This window comes from Arachis duranensis, chromosome 10 (assembly GCF_000817695.3).
Source record: "Arachis duranensis cultivar V14167 chromosome 10, aradu.V14167.gnm2.J7QH, whole genome shotgun sequence".
Classification (NCBI taxonomy): Eukaryota; Viridiplantae; Streptophyta; class Magnoliopsida; order Fabales; family Fabaceae; genus Arachis; species Arachis duranensis.
In genome coordinates, this window is record NC_029781.3 from 31,653,597 (window position 1) to 31,674,752 (window position 21,156).

Here is a 21,156-nt window from a genome sequence, read left to right on the forward strand (position 1 = left end):
TAATTAGGGTATTACACACGGGGATGTGGATATTGGTGAGAGCGCTAGCACGCTCTGTGCGCACACACAACCAACCAAGTTCTGCAAGCTATGCGCACGCACAGCCATGTGTGCACGCACACGTTGGAAGGTACATTCTGTTGAGGGCGCTTGCACGCCTCGTGCAAGCAAACAGAATTGTAAAATTTGGTACTTGTGCGTACGCACACTTTTTGAAAATCTCCCTAGGCGTGCGCATGCACACCCCTGTGGGTACGCACATGCCCTGTTTTTCAACTTAAACTTTGTTTTTAACTATTTCACCTTTCCAACAAGCTTGTAAACTTCCGTGACACCTATTTAATACTCTTTGGCTTAATTTTGGGTATCAAAGTATGGGAAAGGTCCTAGAAAATTTACTTGGTATTACTTTGAAAAGTTAGAGAATGGAGGCTTAGATTTCTGGTGTACTGAGGATGGGTCTGGTGGAATGAGAAAGGAGAAAGATATATGAATTGAGAAATTGATGAACTAATGAGTTCGGAATGGAAATGTTGAATTAATAGTGGTTCAAATGAGTCAAGGACTCAGAATGAAATGATGGATCCATGCTATACTGAAAAGAATGTTTTTTGAAAACCATCGAACTACCGTTTTATACTGAGATTGTTGAGATGCTATGCGCCCGGCAGGGACGACGGATGGATCCCACCTGTCGAGGTAGCAGCGGCGGCGTAAAGGCAGTAGTTCGTCCCACTTGCATTGAGATGTGAGGTCTGTGGTAAGAGTATCCCGCTCGCATCCCTTCGGATCACTACAGTCTGCAGGCACAAAATCCTGGACGGTGTTCCAAGCACCATATCTCGGGGGTTCCTAATTATGATTTCGAAGGGCGACATCTCCATGGAGATGTGTCGGGTTGGCAGTTGAACCGACAATGTGATATCACAGCCAATAAGACAGGCATTCATCATATGCATCTTCTATCTGTATGTTTGCTTTGTCGACTTGTAACTGCTTGCCTAATTGTATAACATGCTTAATTTCCTACTTGAATTACTTGCCATATATGCCTATACTTGTGTTTTACTTACATTGATATTATATGTGCTTTCTACTGGGATTGAGGAGGTTCAGAAGGTGGTGGCGATGGGATCGCATGGAAGATAGGTTGCTGAAGGCTGTGGGACAGCGGAGAGCTGTTAGATTAGAAAATCCCTTAAGTTAGATTATCCTTTTAGTATGTTATGGTTTTAAGTTATGTTTTACTGTTTTAGTTATGCTTTAAGATGAATCTTGTGATAGATATGAAGGTTTAGGATTGCCTCTGGCGTCCCGGGGTCTTATATCTTACATCACTGGGCACTGTTACCATACTGAGAACCTCCAGTTCTCATACCATATTCTGTTGTTATTTTTCAGATGCAAGTCGCAACCCACCTCGGTGAGTTGTTTCGATGGTGACAGAGCGGAGGATCTGTTTCGATGGTGATAGAGCGGAGGATACTGGATGTATTTTGAAGTCTTTTGATTATTTTGTTTATATCTCTCACTTTTGTATTTACTTTTGCCTAGAGGCTTATTTTGAGAGAAAAACTTGTATAAGTTGTTTTCAACTGTCAGAATTATGTATTGTCTATAATTATAGCTAGCCGGCTTAAACTCCGCGAGCCGTGGTTAGATCTTTATATTATTATTATACTCTTATCTTTATCTTTCTATATTTGTTTTAGTTCAAAATTTTTTTAACAAATTAATTTAAAAAAATCTGATAATTGAGAAAACGTAGAGAAATAGCAATAACTAAGTAATAATAATATTAAAATAACTACATTAAGATATTAAGATTTAACGAGTGATTTTAAAATAACTACTATATTTATTTAGTAAGATTAAAAAAAAATTTTAAGTATATAATTAATAATAATTTGATAAAATCGTTTAAATAAAAAATTCACTACAAAAAATATAATTTTAAAATTTAAAATTTTAAAATACAAATAAAAAATAACTTTGTAATAATTTAATTATATTTTATTATTTTATGTGAAGAATTTTTTTTGTTTATTAAGGTTTAAAAAAGATATTAAAAATTCTCAAAAAATGTATTATTATGAAAAAAATAAGAGAGATTTATATAAAAATTAATTTAATCAATTTTTAAAATTTTAGGAATAAAAATAACTGACATGTATATTTTTAAGGACTAATTTAATTCTAAATAAATTTATAATGTGCCAGATGACACATGGCATGCCATATATTACTAGTTTGACATGTCAACCAATTATCTTTTAACACGTAATATTAATCTACTACATCACCATACCACGTGGCAGTTAACGTTATACGTCATCGTTTGACTGATGAAAGGACTAATTTAATTTATGATTTAATTTTCAAGATTAACATGACTAATTTAATCTTTAAAAATTAATTTAAAGAATGAGTAATCTTTCATAGACGAATTTAATTATTAACCTACTTAGTTAGTATAGTCTTTGTTATATGGCTAATTTTTTTTGTTATCGATATAAAAGTGGTGATATACTTTAACATTGTAATTTTTAGTGTTTTTTAAAATTGTGGAAAGTATACAAATCGAAGGGTCCGATTTCTATACTTCAAAATTTTTAATTTTTTTAACACAAATCGGACGGTCCGATTTCTGTACCTTTAGAAATTGGACGGTCCGATTTGTATACATCTAAAAATTAGACGGTTCGATTTCTGTACCTCTAATAATTCGAACGGTCCGATTTTTACTTCTCTAGTTAAACGATTCTACATTTGAAAATAACATCCCAACAATCCATATTTAAAAAAACACCAACAATCTATATTTTAAAAAAATACCACTGCGACTCCAATATTAAAATTAAAAAGTTCTTGTTATATTATCAATTCAGAATATATAAATTTGTACTATATATTATTGTATATACGAGATAACTCTTACTTGTACTTGTACTTTTAATTATGAAATACGACTCCTCATTCCACCTTATTTTTACAAACACTCATCATGAAAGATCTTACTATCTTTTATGTTATCAAGTTTCAACCGCTTCGAGAAAAAAAGTTAATGGCGACGTTTTTATAAGGGTGACGATTAATTAAAAATTTGACCATGATTTTTTGTCACGGTTAAAAAATGTGGTAAAAGAGATCAATGACCACATTTTTATGAAGGTGGTAATTGATTAAAAATTCAGCCACGTTTTTTTTAAAGCATAACCATAGAGAAAAACAGAGACGGTTTTAAAGCGTGGCGACATAGTTTTATTATAATGATATTTTAAAATCGTGGCTGTTTCTTGTAATTCTTTTGGCACGCTTATAAAGCGTGGCCAAAAGGTTTTCCAACAAAAAAAAGCTTTTGTTCTTTTATCAAAACGTAACACTCCTAATAACGTAATAACAAAACCCCTAAAACCTACTCACTCGCGCAGCGCCTCCCTCAGTCCCTCCCTCACCCCTATTCTCAGAATCTCCATTCTCCTCCATAGCGCCTCCCTCCCTCCATCCGTAGAGTGGTAGACCGTAGTGCGTCCCTCCTCCTCCTCCATCTGCGACGCTGTTCTTCTGCCCTGCCATCCTTCTCATGCAATCCACGGCGGTGGCGCGTTCCTCGTCGCCAAGTCGCGAGTCCCTACCGCGGCGCTCTTCTCCGTCAAAGAAGCAGCAGCAGTTCTATCACTATCAACAGGAATGGAAGAGTAAAGGACATCATTCTGAAGCGGAAGATCGGAAATGGGTCGTTCTCGGCGGTGTTGAGGGCGAGCACAGAGGCACCGACGAAGAGGTGGCAGTGAAACAGGTCTTCCTCTCCAAACTCATCCCTCGCATTAAGTCATCGTTCCACTGCGAGCTCAATTTCTTGTCCTCCGTCAACCACCCCAACATCGTTCGCCTCCTTGATTTCTTCCAGGTTCTTCTTTTTTAATTTTAGTTCCCTTTTATTTGAATGCCCTTTTTCTTATTTTTTAAATTAAAGTGAAATATGTTGAAAAAATCAATTTTTTGTTGCATAATTGAAGGATCATTTTATTATTGTTATTTAAACTTTCGCTATTTCTGATTTCTACTTTAGTATGATGGATGTGCGTACTTGGTGTGGAGTTCTGTGCTGGAGGGAGCCTCGCTTCTTATATCCTATCCCATGGGAGAGTTCAACAATAAACTGCCAGAAGATTCATGCAGCAGCTTGGTAACTCTTTTTCCTGCATTCTTTATTGAAGTATTCTTTTGGTGTTGGAGCATGTTTTAGCCTTGCAAGTTTGCAACTAAGGAGTTTGGTCCTGTGTTTTGTAGGTTCTGGTATGAAAATATTACAAAGTCATGGTATCATTCATAGAGACTTGAAACCAAAGGTAAAGCTAAAATGAAAAATGTATGTGACATTGTTGCTACTTCGGTTTGAGATGCCTATTACTACATTAACATTTATGTGAAGTAAATACTTACTTCGGTTGGTGGATTGTGAGGGCCATTAGTAAATACTTACTTTAGGAAATGTTGTATTGAGAGACATTGGTGGATATATTCAAGAAGAGGTGTGTTATTAATTGTATGCAGTTAGAGCACCCCATCAATGAACAAGAGATCAAGTAAGTCACTTTAGTAATAATATCTTCTAAATTCTCCCTCTTTTAAATCCTTGTAGATATTAGTACGTATTTCTTTTCATGTAGCTCAACTCAAGAATAGCATATACCGAACCTTACTCGAATCATAAGCTGTGCCCCCCTCTTTCCAAGATTCAGGTATCTATGTATGTTTTTTCTTCTTTCTTTTCTTTCTCCTTTTTTTTTTGATAATTGAATAAGGCTCAACATTCAAAGTGAATGGAGCAAATTTTACTAGTTTATGAAACTATATCAATTATTGAGAAGGTAGGTGCCTAAAACTATGACGATCATTTTGGAATTTCGACCAGCCCAAATGGAAAGTTCCTTGTGTTTTTATCTGCAAAAAGTGCTGTGGATTCAGGAGTGCACAATGCTACAAACTCACTACATAGAATTGATTGGCCAACCGATGGAAAACTCACTGCAAACTGCATCATGATAAGTGTATAAGGTATATATTTTTATCTGCTATGGTTTTATTATTTCTTTCTAATTGAAGCTCAACTTTATACACACAATAGTGATGAACAATGATGCATTTCAACATTTTAATAATGAGACATCTCTTTTTATGTTCTTTTCAGGTTGATATGGTTGTTGTTACCGATGGGAGCAGAATTTTGGGACTTGGAGATTGGAGTTCATGGAAATGGCAATCCATTGGGAAGCTTGATCTGTATGTTGTAGCTGCTGGGATAAATCCTAAAGGGTATATGTGCAACATTTTCCATTTATTATTTCTTTCAAACTATTTAAATATTGATAAAATTAATTGCTCTAAGATGTTTGTGTTAAAATGTCCAAGTTTTCGTTTAAATGTTATGATGAATAATACATAAAAGCATTTTTTTTATCGAAGTTGCTTTTCATCACAGAGTTTGCACCCTGGGATGATTCCGTCGCTGTGAATGACATTGTTGCTGGTCTAAAAGGATTCAGAGATGATGATGTGAAGTCATTTTCTTCTGGTTTGAATTCAGCTGAGACTCAGGTTTGTTTGTAGATAGAAATAATTTGATTCTTTTTCTTGTTAATGTAGGAATATGTACAAGTAACTCAACAAGGTAGTGAACTTAAATCTAATGCCATTGACATGAATACATGATTTTATTGCAATGATCTTGATTAGAACGAAAGTAGAGGATTTTCTTCTCTCTGTTTTTCATACGAACAGTTTTTGACTAATGAAATTTCTTAGGATCCTCTATTCATTGTATGTCTGATTGCGAATCAAAATAATCTAACTAACAAAGTAAGCAATAAGTTCTTCTTTTTCTAGTTAGGTGTATATTCCCTGGCTCCCTTCATTCTTTGTCTTAATGTTTGGGCAATAATAATTAGAACTAGATATTTAGCATTAGAAGAGGGATATAGAGCTAGCGTTAATTTTTTTATTGACTTTATATATATATATATATATATTAAAAGCTAACTAAAAAGGCAATGATGGCTGTGAAATATTTGGAGAATATATTATTAAGATTTCATTCCTATGAAAATATGTTAAGGTATCTGATTTGTTTGATAAACTGAATTTGGCAGATTACAAAAAATTAGGCTAGAGTGGTTATCCTTGTTTGATACTGTTTTCAGCAGGTTTTTCATTTCATTTCATTTCTTTTCTTTTCTTTGCTTTATATGAACTTTGGTTGTTGCTTCAGTACCAAGGTTGTCTTGCCATGTAATGTACTCTCGCTGCTAATCTTCATTCATTGAGTCATGGAAATTGATGAATTATTGCTGTTATATAGGCCATGTAATTGCAGTGCCAGTGTGGGAGAACCATCAAGCAGTGCTGCACAGCACAGCAGCACAGGCAAGCATTTCCTTTTGCTTTGTAACTTGGAACCTTTAGATTCTATTGTCCCTGGATACCTTTTTTGGGTGGCTTGAGCATAATTGAACAGGCAACAGGCTTGATAGCGGCAGGTAAGGAATTGCAAGGACTTAGAGCTCTGACTCTAAATAAATTATTGAGGGATTCTGAAAATTTTACTATCCAATACTGTACAAAAAATGGATTATTGCTCAAGGTTGTCTCATAGTCGGCTTCATCATGCTCTTTTTTATCTTGTTTTATCATACTGTTTTTCCTAATGGATTATTTTGATCATTTGAAGATTGTAATAACACTAGTTCGTAATTTTGTATCCCCAATGTGATTACAGATATTTCTAAATGATGTAAAATTGTTTGACCTGCTGCTTGACTTTGTTTATTACATATTTATTGTTCTTGGTGGTTGCAAACAGGTTTCACTATGTTCTATTCATTTAATTTGATAAGGATATACCAGATTTTTTTTTAATTTGATAAGGATAAAGCCACGCTTTAAAAGCATGGCAGTATCTCTCGCTATTGTCATGCTTTAAAAGCGTGGCAAAAGAAGCGTGATGATAGGTCACCAAAAGCGTGGTAATAGAATAACCGACATGTTTGTAGATGTAACCTTTTCAAAAGCATGCTAGTAATTCAAAAAGTGTGGCGAAAAGCTATCGCCACGCTTTTAAAGCGTGGCAATAGAGATGTTTTAACTGAATTTGTTGCTGGGTGTATGTCAATTGGTAATCCAGTGATTAGTCAACTCCTCCCCCCCTTGCCCTCTTTTTCCCTTCTCTCTTGTTTTAAGTTTACTGCCTGTGCACTTTATTTACATTTTTGTTAATTAATGTAATAATAAATTAGTGAATATTTGTACAAATGATTTATTTTTACCCATTATTATCTATATAATAATGAGGTCTTTTAATACAAAACATCACTAATTATAGAGAGTCTGATCTAATCGATATACAGAGAGATAAATTGTGTAGATGACCTGCTTGTAAAATAAAGTGCCTAAATAAATTCGAATTATGGTGAATGGTTGGCTCCAGACGATGATCTTTGTCAAATTGATTGTATTGATGCTGTCATTTAGAAAGAATTAGTGCTTCTTTTTGTTTTTCTTTCCTTTGTTGTTTACCAAAAACAAAATTTTCGTCAGTTAACGAATTAAAGTAATTAATATCTACAATTATTCTTTTAAAAAGAATCATATTTATCCACGTGATGAATAGCTAATTATATATTAACTTAAAAGGAATTTGTTGGAAAAAAAGAAAAATGATGGATGTACGGAAAATGGTTTGAGGAATGAGCATGGTTTGAGGGGAATAAATAGCAAAGTAAGCATTAGATTTAGTCAAAAGAAAAGAAGCATGTGTTTAAGAAAACTATAACTAACTATTTTGTTTTGCCCTTCTTTTGGCGCGAAACGTGGATTCAATAACCGAAACAATAGCATCTATTAACCCACACACCCACACACACACTCTCTCTTCGTTACACCACCACAACCCTAATTCCCAATTTCCCCAATTCACCAATTCTAACGCACACAAATCGAATTACAGGAAGAAGAAGAAGAAGAAGAAGAAGAAGAAGAAGAAGAAGAAGAAGAAGATAAGAATGGCGCAGGTACAAGCCGAAGAGAAGATGATCCCTGAGGATCCAGAAAAAGGTGGTAGCGGGGGTGCTGCTGCTGCACAAGAGAGTGCGCAATCGGGTTTCAAGTTCAATGCACAAGCACCTGAATTTGTTCCAAGATCGCATACGCAGGTTCCGATTTCCGGTTATTTCTATCCCTGCTTTCAGATTCTTGGTGGATCTTCTGATTCGGATTGGTTCTACGTTGGAGAACATGATCCTGCTGCATGTTTGATCCCTGCCGCTGCCACCTCTGCCATCGCCGCTGCTCCAATCCCTAATTGCTCCAACAAGAATGTCCTCACCCCTGATCTCCAGCAAAAGATCATCAAGCAGGTGCATTCTAATTTCATTCATCTTTCCTTATCGAAATTCAATTTTGTTTTGCATTCTTGAGCTATTGAAATTGATGATCTTTGATTGGATGTTGTTTCATTGAGCTTTTGCCATTAGAATAAAATAATTATAGCTGTTGTTCAGGGTGTAATTGTTATTACTTGAACACGTTTATCCATTGCCAAGTGTCATGGTTTGGTTTGGTTCGGTTCGAATCTGACTCCCACCTCAATGTGCATGCATATGTGATAAATGGATTTCTCTTTTTTGGGGGGTTAAATTATTTGACATAGATAATACTTTTATTTATTTATTTATTTGGAGTTAACTAATGTTGTTTGTTGTAATAAGGGAATTTGCATTGCCTATCAAATCTAAAGATCGTAAATTGATGTGATAGGTGGAGTACCAGTTTAGTGATATGAGCTTACTGGCAAATGAATCTTTTCAGAAACAGGTGAATAAAGATCCTGAAGGTTATGGTAAGGATTGTAAAATGCTGTTAGTCACAAATTTGGTTCCTTTAATGGTTTCAAGATTGGAATAATCTCAGTCATGGATTTTGGTTCTTTGACAGTTCCAATAAGCCTAATTGCTTCAACCAAAAAGATCAAATCCCTAACTAATAACACTCATCTAATCACCCAGGCTCTCCGTTCATCTTCGAAAGTTGTAAGTATTTCTGATGAAGTATTTATGCTGTATGATATCCTAAAAGAAACATTATTATCTTGGTCTTCCTCCTATGGACTGATATACCCTTAAATAATGCAAAATTTGAAGGTTTTGAGTCCTGATGGCAAGAAGGTTAAACGTAAAAACCCTTTCACCGAAAAGGATAAAGAGGAATTGCAGGTAAAGAACTGAGATTCCCCTTGTTCACATGGATAATCTCAAAACTACAAATTTTGTAGCATAATCTAAATTTGAAGTGCTTTTCTTTATCTTGCAGTCTCGTACTGTTGTGGCAGAGAATTTACCGGATGATCATTCCCATCAAAATATTCAGAAAATATTCTCTGTAGTTGGAAGGTGAATTTCTTTTTGTCCATCCTTTGCTTAATTATATGTAATATATACTTTTTCAGTTTAACATTGTGATTGATGGTTGATATGTGAACAGTGTGAAAACAATTAGAATATGCCATCCCCCAGAATCCAATTCTTCACGTCCAAAGGGTGATTTTTTCATCAGTAACAAGGTACACAGACATTTCCATAACATGTTAATATGTTTTTCTGAGTGTTTAAATGATACTTAGGGGTTTTCTTTCCTTTTTGTGGCTTTTTCCACTCAAGCTTCATGCACTTGTGGAGTATGAGACACCGGATGTAGCTGAGAAAGCTGTGAGTAAATTCTTCAGTAATTTCTATTGGTAAGTTACTCAGGATTCTGTTATTCATCTGTAACAGAAAAGACCTGTCTTTACTTTAGGTTGAGAAGTTAAACGATGAAAGGAACTGGAGGAAAGGTATGCGAGTAAGGGTGCTGTTTAGATGTTCGGTAAGTTCATGGCTGAAAGGAATATCCCATGATCGTATGTCTATTGTATCTCTTGAATTTCATATGCGTCTGCAATACGAGTTTTTAATTTCAACTTCGCAGCCCAAATCTGTCCTGAAGAGCAGAAAGTCGGATTTCGATGGCTATTTGGATGACGATGACATGCTAAATTCTGATTCTGCTGAGGATTCGTCTCATTCAAACAACACTGAATTAACTGCTGACACTAATGTAAGTATCATTCAATGCATAACCAGTCTCATCAGATGAAAACGTGTTATTTCTTTCTTTATGTCATGTATTCTTTCTAATCTCGTACAAGATAAATTCAGGTATTCTATATGCATGCATGGAACCTGGTTCGAATGTTGAGCCTGTTTTCAAGAATATACAGACTTCTGTTTTTTCATGCATTCTACATTTCAACAATTTGTAGATTTCCAAAGACTTTCTTTTGGGAATTGTATGTATGTTAGTTTCTTTTCAATCAATGTGACAAGTTCCGAAATGAGATCAATAAATCTGCAGGTTGACGAAAATTCAGTAGGATCGAAGAAAGGATGGGCTAGAGGCCGTGGAAAGGGAAGAGGACGCACTCAAACTCACGCCGGTCGTGGCCTACTTGCGCCACCTTCTCAACCGAGCAGCGTTGTCCTTTGCGAAGCATCTACTAAATCCAACACCAAGGGCCCGCGAATGCCAGATGGGACAAGAGGTTTCACCATGGGGCGGGGCAAGCCGATCAACTCTCCCGCTCTAGCCTCTTCGCCTCAAGAGTGATGAGTGTTTTTTTGCAAGTTTTTTTACCGTATGCTTTCCTAGTGAAGTTTTAAGGAACAACTTTTGTATTTCAGTTCTCACCACCGCAGTCTTCAACCTCAGCCAATTGATTTATGTGTGGCATGGGAAGATGGTTCCGATCTTTACGAGTTTTGGTAATAATTCAAGATGTATAGTGTTTTATGGTGTGGCAGATACTGAAGACAAGCGGCCACAGTTATCTCAAATTTTGATAATTTGCTTCTCTTAGAAGCGTTCACTTTAACTAGAATCACTATGAATGGAATAGAACAAGAACTCTCTTTGTCAAGATTGCCCTAATTCATATAAATCATAGTTAACTTTTTTTTTCCCCTTGAACACCCAACTCTTGGTACATAATACACTAATTTGATCATTTTTAAATTTTAATGTGATATGGATGAATAGTTATCCCGGCCTTTGATCATTTTTTTAAAAGACCATCTCTGTAAAAAAAAAAAAAAGAAAACCTCTATGATATTTAATTTGGTGAGACTGGTTAATCCAACCGTCAATAATATCTCTCGAGTTAAAAGAGCATGTTTATATGGCGTGTTAATGAGTTGACTTTTTTTGGAGGATTTCATTTTTTGGATAATTGTCAAGGGTCATTTAAAAATTTTTTTCTCTATTTTTATCTAAAAACGGCTAAATATCTAAGAATGAGATTGCTAATTGTTATTACTAGTCTTATCTATTTGTTATTAGTTATTCCAAAATATTAAACTTTGAATATTTGATGTTATATCTACTTGATGAGTTAACATAAATAAACTCATTTATTGTATTATTTACTATAAAACAGAATATGCATTTTTTTAATAATAATGAGTTTATGTGAATTACGATAGTTAATTTAAATTGAGTACAACTAAGACTTAACATAATCTTAATAATATAATATTTTACAATTTTTCTAAGTAACAATGTAAAAATTAAAAAAATATATTTTTCATTTAATTTTTATATAGGTAAAAAATATTTAAAAATCACTAATATTTCTTGATTTTTACACAGTAAATTTAGACAATTTTATATGAAAAAAAAACAAAAAATAAAAAAAATCATAAACAACTTCTAACAATTATTTTTAAAAGACACAATTTTAACAAAAAAAATTTGTCAATCTTAATTATCACTTAATAGATAAATTAGCTATTTAATGTGTTATGGAGGCATATTCTGTTAACCCAAATAAAAAAGATTAACAAAAAAGTTAACCAATCTCACATAAATATAGATCAAAAATCAAAAAGTTTTTTTTTATTATTGTTTTATTATCTTTCAGTATAATTATCAGAGTCGCCTATGATTTTTCTTTGTGATATCTATTTCAATATTCAAACTTTCAGTTCTTTCTTAACTTGAGATTGAGTTGAATGCTTAATTGACACTTCTTTTTAAGTGCACAAATACAATTAACATAAAATGAGTGGGAAAAAGATAAATAAGTGCCAATTATTACGAATAATCTCTTTGCTTTTGTGCCTTGTATTTTAAGTTTGGATAGACATACATATTTGTACAATGCAGACTAAAGTAATCCTCAATAATGCATGATTGCAGGGCAAGAAAAGAAAGTAAATTAGAGAAGCGTGGTCCAATCAAAAAATTTTTTTTTTTTTGAAAGAAAAAGGGTTACATTCAATGATTCAAATAAAGCTTGGTTTATATTTAATCATATTTCTCTTTGGAAAAATCGATATCAGTTACATGCTTAAATCTTTTACCTTCGATCAAGGCAAAGCTAATAATATATAGCCTATCTTACTAGTTTAGGATTGAAAGATGCCCCGCCATGTTGAATATTTCTCTTTTCCCTTATTGAAATGTAGGAAAGATGGGATTTTTTTTTAAATAAATAAAAAATATTTTATTTACCAAAATATATAATTTGTAACATTTTTTTTTATCAAAATTCGTTATATTTTTTATTTTGTTTATAGTGTAAACGAAATAAGAATATAGTATAAGACTCAAGAGGTTAGATGTGTATATTTCGTTTATAGTATAAACGAGATACGTATTTTTTTATTTTGTTTATACTGTCAACGAGATACGTGAATATATATATGACGTTTACAGTATAAACGAGATATGTTCTGACAAATTTTTAGTAGCTATAAAAGGATGTGCAACCTTTTGTATTTTTCACAAACATTTCACTTCTTCTCTTCCATTTTATTTTTCACAAAATAAGACAAAATGTCTAGTAGTAGTGGGTATGTGGTTGTAAGTGTATATCCCAATTGCCATATGAGAAATAGTCATACTAGCGTGATATTTGAGTGCGAGAATCTCATTCTGTTGCGTACCTAGCGAGTAAGTTTTTTGTTGGAACCGAAGAGTCTGATATTGGGTAGCATCGGTGGTAGCTGGAGAAAAGAGATCAGAAAAGTGGGGTATTGGTTGCTTGCACAGATGGAAAACGGAGTTTTTGGCTTCGTCTGTTTTGGCTCCAAGACGACGAGCATGTACGACTCATATTTGACATCCATGGGAGAATCATGGCGAAACAAGTGATGGAGCTTTCTGCGGAGGTAGGTGATGTTGGTGGCGGTAGATCTGACCAATCGAATTTTGTGCAGGATGACCGTCTTCTCGCACCACCATCGCTACATGTTACTAGTCTAGTGGAAGACATAGACGTTGATGGTGAGGACTACGACGAGGAATGTGTTATGGATAGCAACGATAGTGGTTTTTCTGAAGATTATGATGAGCAGGAGTTTGTACCAAAGACGATGGCCAAGCCATTAGTTCGGTATCTTCTGCCTGTCCCGCACCCAAATATGGCCTTATCAACTGTACCCAGTCACTATAAGATATTGGATCTGGATGCAATGCACGAGAGAATTTCATTTTTCAACACGGGTGAAGACGATTATAACTTAGACGATGGTGTAGAGTTTTGGGTTGGCCAGAGGTTCAGAAGCAGAGATGTAGTAATGCATGGTGTGAAGAATTACAGCATTCGCAGAAGTGCTGAATACCGAGTTGTGGAGTCGGATCGATTAAAGTACTATGTACATTGCTGGCAACATGCAGCAGGATGCCCTTGGAGTCTCTATGTTGCCCTCCAACATAATCTCGAATATTGCTGAGTTTAAGTTTAACCGTGGTGTATTTTCTCATTTTTTGATTGTTATATTTGGATTAAATGCCAACCATTATGTGTTATTTTCATTAGGGAGGTGCGTAGGGTAGGAGGAGCGCACACGTGTTTAGTACCCAACATGTCCCAAGACCATTGATAGTTAGATAGCAGTCTCATCTGTAGTGTCATCCTGTCGTTGATACAATTCAACCCATTCGTCAGCATCCCTGTTCTACAAGATGTAGTTAGGCAAAGATATCACTTCAAACCCTCGTACAGAAAGGTCTAGATGGCGAAGCAAAACGCTATTACGCAAATATATGGTGATTGGGATAAGTCATACAATAAGGTGTCTAGGTTGCTACAAGCACTATAGAGTCGTTATTCTGAAACGATATGTGAATTCAAGGCTGTACCGTACCATGATGGTCACCTTATGGTGCGTGACTGTAGCATGTTTGATAAAGTATTTTGGGCATTCCCTGCTTGTGTGGAGCTTTTCAAGCATTGCAAGCCATTCGTCTCTGTCGATGACATGCATTTGTATAACAAATATGGTAGTGTTTTGCTCATTGCAGTGGCATAAGACGGTAACAGCAATATCCTTCCTATAGGCTTTGCAATTGTTGAGTCTAAGACCACAGAGTCCTGGTCTTTCTTCCTTACCAATCATAGATGACATGTGACCCTACAGGATGGCCTGTTAATTATTTCTGATAGATTCTAGGCTATCAAGGCTGCACTGAAAGTCGATGATAGTGGTTGGCAGCCTCCTAGAGTGTTTCATGCTTATTGTGTCAGGCACATGCCAGAAAACTTCATGTCTCGTTTCAAGTCTACCGAGGGAAAGTGATATCTTATAAATGATGCTCCAAGCCAGGCTGCGTACGAGTGGTACATGGATGCCTTGAGAGGTTTGTCGCAAGAGATGGCAGACTGGGCTGGTAGGTTTAACGAAAAGTTCTAGCTACACACTACGACGGCAGTCACCTATTTGGGCACATGACAACGAACCTCTCCGAGTGCATGAATGCAGTATTTAAGGATACACGTTATTTACCGTTCTCCTCCTATCGGTGATACTCACCCTTCTCCTCGGACTCCACATACAAGCAATCCCTATGAGGCCTGACCCTGTCCCTCCGTACCCCTCTATGCTCTCTAGCACCCCTCTCACTCTCCTGGTAGGCTTCCGGGTGTCCTCCTGAACCTCCCTGGCATGCCGACGATGATTAAGCACATCCCACAGGAGGTGAAGAACGTCCCTGGATTACTGGCAGTAGGCTAGACGTCACCCAGTAAGTCCAACAGCCTGGATCATTAAGCACATGCTACTCGAATAGGTGTCTAATGCGACATGCCTATCGGTACCAATCCCAATACTCTTGTGTAGGCTGATAGTCTGTGAACGACTGAATGGAGATCTGATGTCCCTCCTTAAATTGAGCTCTAAAATGATTATACCACTCTTGGGAATTGGCAGGCCACCACACGTCCTCGCCCCCATCAAGTGGTAGTCAGGAACCTGTCGACGTTGACCGCGGCCCCTAGAAATGGCTGCTCGCTCCCAAACTGGCATTTCACGCAGTCTACGTGGTGAAACTCAACTATATTGACATATATCAGGGAAATAACAGACATTCATGTCCCTTACTCTACCTCATCCTTTAGCCACAACGAGCAGAGGTCCTGTAATGCAAGGTCATCATACAACGTCCACAAGAACTACAACATAATATGTTAGATAATCATCAGTAATAAGTGGTAAAATAAGATAAGTAATTCATATTATGGTAACTGAATAAAAGAAGCTTGCTTACCTCATCTAACTATAAATAAAGATAGAGATACTTATGTAATTCATTGGTGGGAGTTTCAGATAAGTGTATAGAGATGGCGTATTCCTTCTGAATCTATGCTTCCTACTGCCTTCATTCAATCATTCATACTCCTTTCCATGGCAAGCTGTATGTTGGGGATCACCGTTATCAATGGCTACCTTCCGTTCTCTCAGTGAAAATGGTCTTCTACGATTTCTGTACGGCTAATCAACTGTTGAATTTCTCGTCTCGGATGAAAAATACCAGGCACAGCTACCGCATGGCTAATCTGTTGTTGGTTCTCACTTGTGTTGGAATAGGATCCAATGATCCTTTTGCGTCTGTCACTACGCCCGACAGTCGTGAGTTTAAAGCTCGTCACAGTCATCCCTTCCCAGATCCTACTCGGAATACCACAAACAAGGTTTAGACTTTCCGGATCTGAGGAATGCTGTCAATTGATTCTAGCTTATACCACGAAGGTTCTAATCTCAGATTCAGATGCCCCATTGTCAGAGGGGAAACGATGTGAATCGTTGATTAGAGTCCCAAGAGATATGCATTCAAGCTTGTTTTCATGTAAAACGGAAGTGTTTGTCAGGCACGCGTTCATAAGTGAGAATGGTGATGAGTGTCACTTGATCATCACATTCATCATGTTCTTGTGTGTGAATGAATATCTTGGAATAAGAATAAGCTTGAATTGAATGGAAGAACAATAGTACTTTGCATTAATACTCGAGGAAAGGCAGAGCTCCACAGCTTAATCTATGGTGTGTAGAAACTCCACCGTTGAAAATACATAAGTGATGAAGGTCCAGGCATGGCCGAATGGCCAGCCCCCATAAAAGTCTAAGATAGCATAAAAATGATCAAAGATTATCTAAGGATAATCCAAAGATGTGAGTACAATAGTAAAAGGTCATATTTATACTAGACTAGTTACTAGGGTTTACAGAAATAAGTAAATGATTCAGAAATCCACTTCCGGGCCCACTTGGTATGTGCTTGGGCTGAGCATTGAAGCTTTCATGTGTAGAGAATTTTCTTGGAGTTAAACGCTAGCTTTTATGCCAGTTTGGGCCTTTAACTCCAGCTTTTATCCTATTTCTAGTGTTTAACGCCAAAATAGGGCAGGGAGTTGGCGTTTGAACGCTAGTTTGCATCGTCAAACCTCAGACAAAGTATGGACCATTATATATTGCTGGAAAGCCCAGGATGTCTACTTTCCAACACAATCGAGAGCGCTCCAATTGGGCTTCTGTAGCTCCAGAAAATCCATTTTGAGTACAGGGAGGTCAGAATCCAACAGCATCTGCTGTCCTTTTTCAGCCTCTGAATCAGATTTTTGCTTAGGTCCCTCAATTTCAGCCAGAAAATACCTGAAATCACAGAAAAACACACAAACTCATAGTAAAGTCCAAAAATGTGAATTTTGCTTAAAAACTAATAATTATTTACTAAAAAATAGCTAGATCCTACTAAAAACTATCTAAAAACAATGCCAAAAAGCGTATAAATTATTCGCTCATCACAACACCAAACTTAAATTGTGAGTACAATAGTTAAAGGTCCTATTTATACTAGACTAGTTACTAGGGTTTACAGAAATAAGTAAAGATGAAGAAATCTACTTCTGGGCCCACTTGGTGTGTGCTTGGGCTAAGCATTAAAGCTTTCATGTGTAGAGACTTTTCTTAGAGTTAAACGCTAGCTTTTATGCTAGTTTGGGCGTTTAACTCCAGCTTTTATCCTGTTTCTGGCGTTTAACGCTAGAATAGGGCAGGGAGTTGGCGTTTGAACGCCAGTTTGCATCGTTAAAAAGAACAAACTATGGACTATTATATATTGCTGGAAAGTCCAGGATGTCTACTTTCCAATGTAATTGAGAGCGCGTAAATTGGGCTTCTGTAGCTTTAGAAAATCCATTTTGAGTACAGGGAGGTCAGAGTCCAACAGCATCTGCAGTCCTTTTTCAGCCCCTGAATCAGATTTTTGCTCAGGTCCCTCAATTTCAGCCAGAAAATACCTGAAATCACAGAAAAACACACAAACTCATAGTAAGTCCAGAAATGTGAATTTTGCTTAAAAACTAATAATTATTACTAAAAAGTAGCTAGATCCTACTAAAAACTATCTAAAAACAATGCCAAAAAGCGTATAAATTATCCACTCATCACAACACCAAACTTAAATTGTTGCTTGTCCCTAAGCAACTGAAAATAAAATAGAATAAAATGAAGAGAATATACAATGAATCTCACAATATCAATGAAACTTAGTCCCAATTAGATGAGCGGGGCTAGTAGCTTTTTGCTTCTGAACAGTTTTGGCATCTCACTTTATCTTTTGAAATTCTGAATGATTGGCATCTATAGGAACTCAGAATTTTAGATAGTTTTATTGATTCTCCTAGTTTCTTTGGATCACGACTTTAACCACTCAGTCTCAAGCTTTTCACTTGGACCTTCATGCCACAAGCACATGGTTATGGACAGCTTGATTTAGCCGCTTAGGCCAGGATTTTATTCCTTTGGGCCCTCCTATCCATTAATGCTCAAAGCCTTGGATCCTCTTTACCCTTGCCTTTTGGTTTAAAGGGCTATTAGCTTTTTCTGCTTGCTTTTTTCTTTTTCTTTCTTTCTCTCTTTTCTCTTTTTTTTTCACCATTTTTTTCGCTACTTTTTTCTTTTCACTACTTTTTCTTGCTTCAAGAATCAATTTCATGATTTTTTCAGATTATCAATAATATTTCTCTTTGTTCATCATTCTTTCAAGAGCCAACAATTTTAATATTCATAAACTTCACTATAAAAAATATGCACTGTTCAAGCATTCATTCAGAAAACAAAAAGTATTGCCACCACATTAAAATAATTAAACTAATTTCAAGATAAAATTTGAAATCCAAGTACTTCTTGTTCTTTTGTAATTAGGGACATTTTTCATTTAAGAGAGGTGAAAGATTCATGGAATTATTCATAGCTTTAAGGCATAGACACTAAACACTAATGATCATGTAGTAAAGACACAAAACATAGTAAAACATAAAGCTCAAAGCCGAAAATAGAAAGACAAATAGACGAGGAGATTAAGGAACGGGTCCACCTTAGTGAGGGTGGCGTCTTCTTCCTCTTGAGGAACCAACAGTGCTTTTGAGCTCCTCTATGTCTCTTTCTTGCCTTTGTTGCTCCTCCCTCATAGCTATTTGATCTTCTCTAATCTCATGGAGAATGATGGAGTGCTCTTGGTGCTCCACCCTTAGTTGGTCCATGTTGTAACTGAAGCCTTCCAAAGAGGTGTTGAGTTGCTCCCAATAGTTGCGTAGAGGAAAGTGCATCCCTTGAGGCATCTCAGGAATTTCATGAGGAATTTTCTCATGCTCTTGTTGAGGTCTATGAGTGGGCTCTCTTGTTTGCTCCATCCTTTTCTCAGTGATGGGCTTGTCCTCTTCAATGAGGATGTCTTCCTCTATGCCAATTCCAGCTAAACTGCATAGGTGACAAATGAGATGAGGAAAGGCTAACCTTGCCAAAGTGGAGGACTTGTCAGCCACCTTGTAGAGTTCTAGAGGTATGATCTCATCAACTTCCACTTCTTCCCCAATCATGATACTATGGATCATGATGGCCCGATCCACAGTTACTTCGGATCGGTTGCTAGTAGGAATGATAAAGCGTTGGATGAACTCCAACCATCCTATAGCCACAAGCTTAAGGTCCGGTCTTCTCAATTGAACCGGCTTGCCTCTTGAGTCTCTTTTCCATTGAGCTCCTTCCACACATATGTCCATGAGAACTTGGTCCAACCTTTGATCAAAGTTTATCCTTCTAGTGTAGGAGCGTGCGTTTTCTTGCATCATTGGCAAGTTGAGTGCCAACCTTACATTTTCCGGACTGAAATCTAAGTATTTCTCCCGAACCATTGTAAGCCAATTCTTTGGATTCGGGTTTATACTTTAATCATGGTTCTTAGTGATTCATGTGTTTGCATAGAACTCTTGAACCATTAAGATTCCAACCTCTTCTTCGGATCTCATGTTGGATATCCGGATACTCATTCCTTTTGAGCATGAAAGGGACCTCAGGGATCACCTTCTTCTTGGCCACAACTTTATAGAAGTGGTCTTGATGGACATTTGAGATGAATCTCTCCATCTCCTATGACTCGGAGGTGGAAGCTTTTGCCTTTCTTTTCCTCTTTCTAGAGGTTTCTCCGGCATTAGGTGCCATAAATGGTTATGAAAAAACAAAAAGCAATGCTTTTACCACACCAAACTTAAAAGGTTTGCTCGTCCTCGAGCAAAAGAAGAAAGAAAGAAGGGGAAGAAGAAGAAAATAGAGGAGATGGAGGGAGAGAGTGAATTCGGCCAAGGGGGTATAAGGTGATTGTGATGTGTGAAAAATGAAGGAGGGATGAGGGGTTTATGATGAGCGGATAATTTATACGCTTTTTGGCATTGTTTTTAGTATGTTTTTAGTATGTTTTAGTTAGTTTTTATTATATTTTTATTAGTTTTTAGCTAAAATTCACTTTTCTGGACTTTACTATGAGTTTGTGTGTTTCTCTGTGATTTCAGGTATTTTCTGGCTGAAATTGAGGGACCTGAGCAAAAATCTGATTCAGAGGCTAAAAAGGACTGCAGATGCTGTTGGATTCTGACCTCCCTGCACTCGAAGTGAATTTTATGGAGCTACAAAAGCCCAATTGGCGCACTCTCAATTGTGTTGGAAAGTAGACATTCTGGGCTTTCCATTAATGTATAATAGTTCATACTTTGTCCGAGATTTGATGGCCCAAACCGGCGTTCCAAATTAGCTCAAAACTGCCCGGCGTTAAACGCCGGAACTAGCACAAGAATGGGAGTTAAACGCCTAAACTGGCACAAAAGCTGGCGTTTAACTCCAAAAAAAGTCTCTACACATGAAAGCTTCAATGCTCAGCCCAAGCACACACCAAGTGGGCCCGGAAGTGGATTTTTATGTCATTTACTCATTTCTGTAAACCCTAGGCTACTAGTTCTCTACAAATAGGACCTTTTGCTATTGTATCTTTTATCTTTGGACGTCTAGTTCTTAGATCATGGGGCTGGCCTCACGGTCATGCCTAGACCTTGTTCTTATGTATTTTCAACGGTGGAGTTTCTACACACCATAGATTAAGGTGTGGAGCTCTGCTGTACCTCGAGTATTAATGCAATTACTATTGTTCTTCTATTCAATTCAGCTTATTCTTGTTCTAAGATATTCATTCGTACCCAAGAACATGATGAATGTGATGATTATGTGATGCTCATCATCATTCTCACTTATGAACACATTCCTGACAACCACTTCCGTTCTATAAGCAAACAAGGCTTGAATGTTTATCTCTTGGATTCCTTAATCAGAATCTTCGTGGTATAAGCTAGAATTGATGGCGGCATTCAAGAGAATCCGGAATGTCTAAACCATGTCTGTGGTATTCTGAGTAGGATTCAAGGATTGAATGACTGTGATGAGCTTCAAACTCCTGAAGGCT

At 36.5% G+C, this 21,156-nt stretch overlaps 1 protein-coding gene and 1 non-coding gene across 11 annotated transcripts; both read left to right on the forward strand.

The window, feature by feature from the left end:
• The first annotated feature begins 3,408 nt into the window (after positions 1–3,408).
• Positions 3,409–6,828, forward strand: LOC110277033 (uncharacterized). Of its 10 annotated transcripts, XR_002369576.2 has the most exons (8): positions 3,409–3,910; positions 4,073–4,189; positions 4,294–4,589; positions 4,674–4,745; positions 4,875–5,061; positions 5,195–5,319; positions 5,486–5,601; positions 6,362–6,827. It is a non-coding gene; the product is annotated as an uncharacterized LOC110277033 (transcript). The 10 variants fall into 10 exon arrangements; XR_002369573.2 differs by having other exon boundaries at positions 4,294–4,753; positions 6,362–6,828; XR_008003660.1 differs by having other exon boundaries at positions 4,294–4,753; positions 4,879–5,061; positions 6,362–6,828.
• Positions 6,829–7,813: 985 nt separating this feature from the next.
• LOC107470075 (la-related protein 6C) lies at positions 7,814–11,045 on the forward strand. The gene is made up of 10 exons (XM_016089453.3): positions 7,814–8,414; positions 8,815–8,896; positions 8,992–9,086; positions 9,198–9,269; positions 9,367–9,446; positions 9,538–9,616; positions 9,714–9,761; positions 9,850–9,918; positions 10,021–10,149; positions 10,447–11,045. The coding sequence occupies exons 1-10, from the start codon at positions 8,061–8,063 to the stop codon at positions 10,696–10,698; spliced, it is 1,260 nt and encodes a 419-aa protein (XP_015944939.1). The 5' UTR covers positions 7,814–8,060; the 3' UTR covers positions 10,699–11,045.
• Positions 11,046–21,156: the final 10,111 nt, after the last annotated feature.

Bases quoted from the DNA above. Each gene is read 5' to 3' on its own strand.
- LOC107470075 (XM_016089453.3), top strand. From the start codon at position 8,061: ATGGCGCAGGTACAAGCCGAAGAGAAGATGATCCCTGAGGATCCAGAA. The intron at 8,897-8,991 runs GTAAGGATTGTA...GTTCTTTGACAG, and splicing joins TAAAGATCCTGAAGGTTATG to TTCCAATAAGCCTAATTGCT. The intron at 9,447-9,537 runs GTGAATTTCTTT...ATATGTGAACAG, and splicing joins ATATTCTCTGTAGTTGGAAG to TGTGAAAACAATTAGAATAT.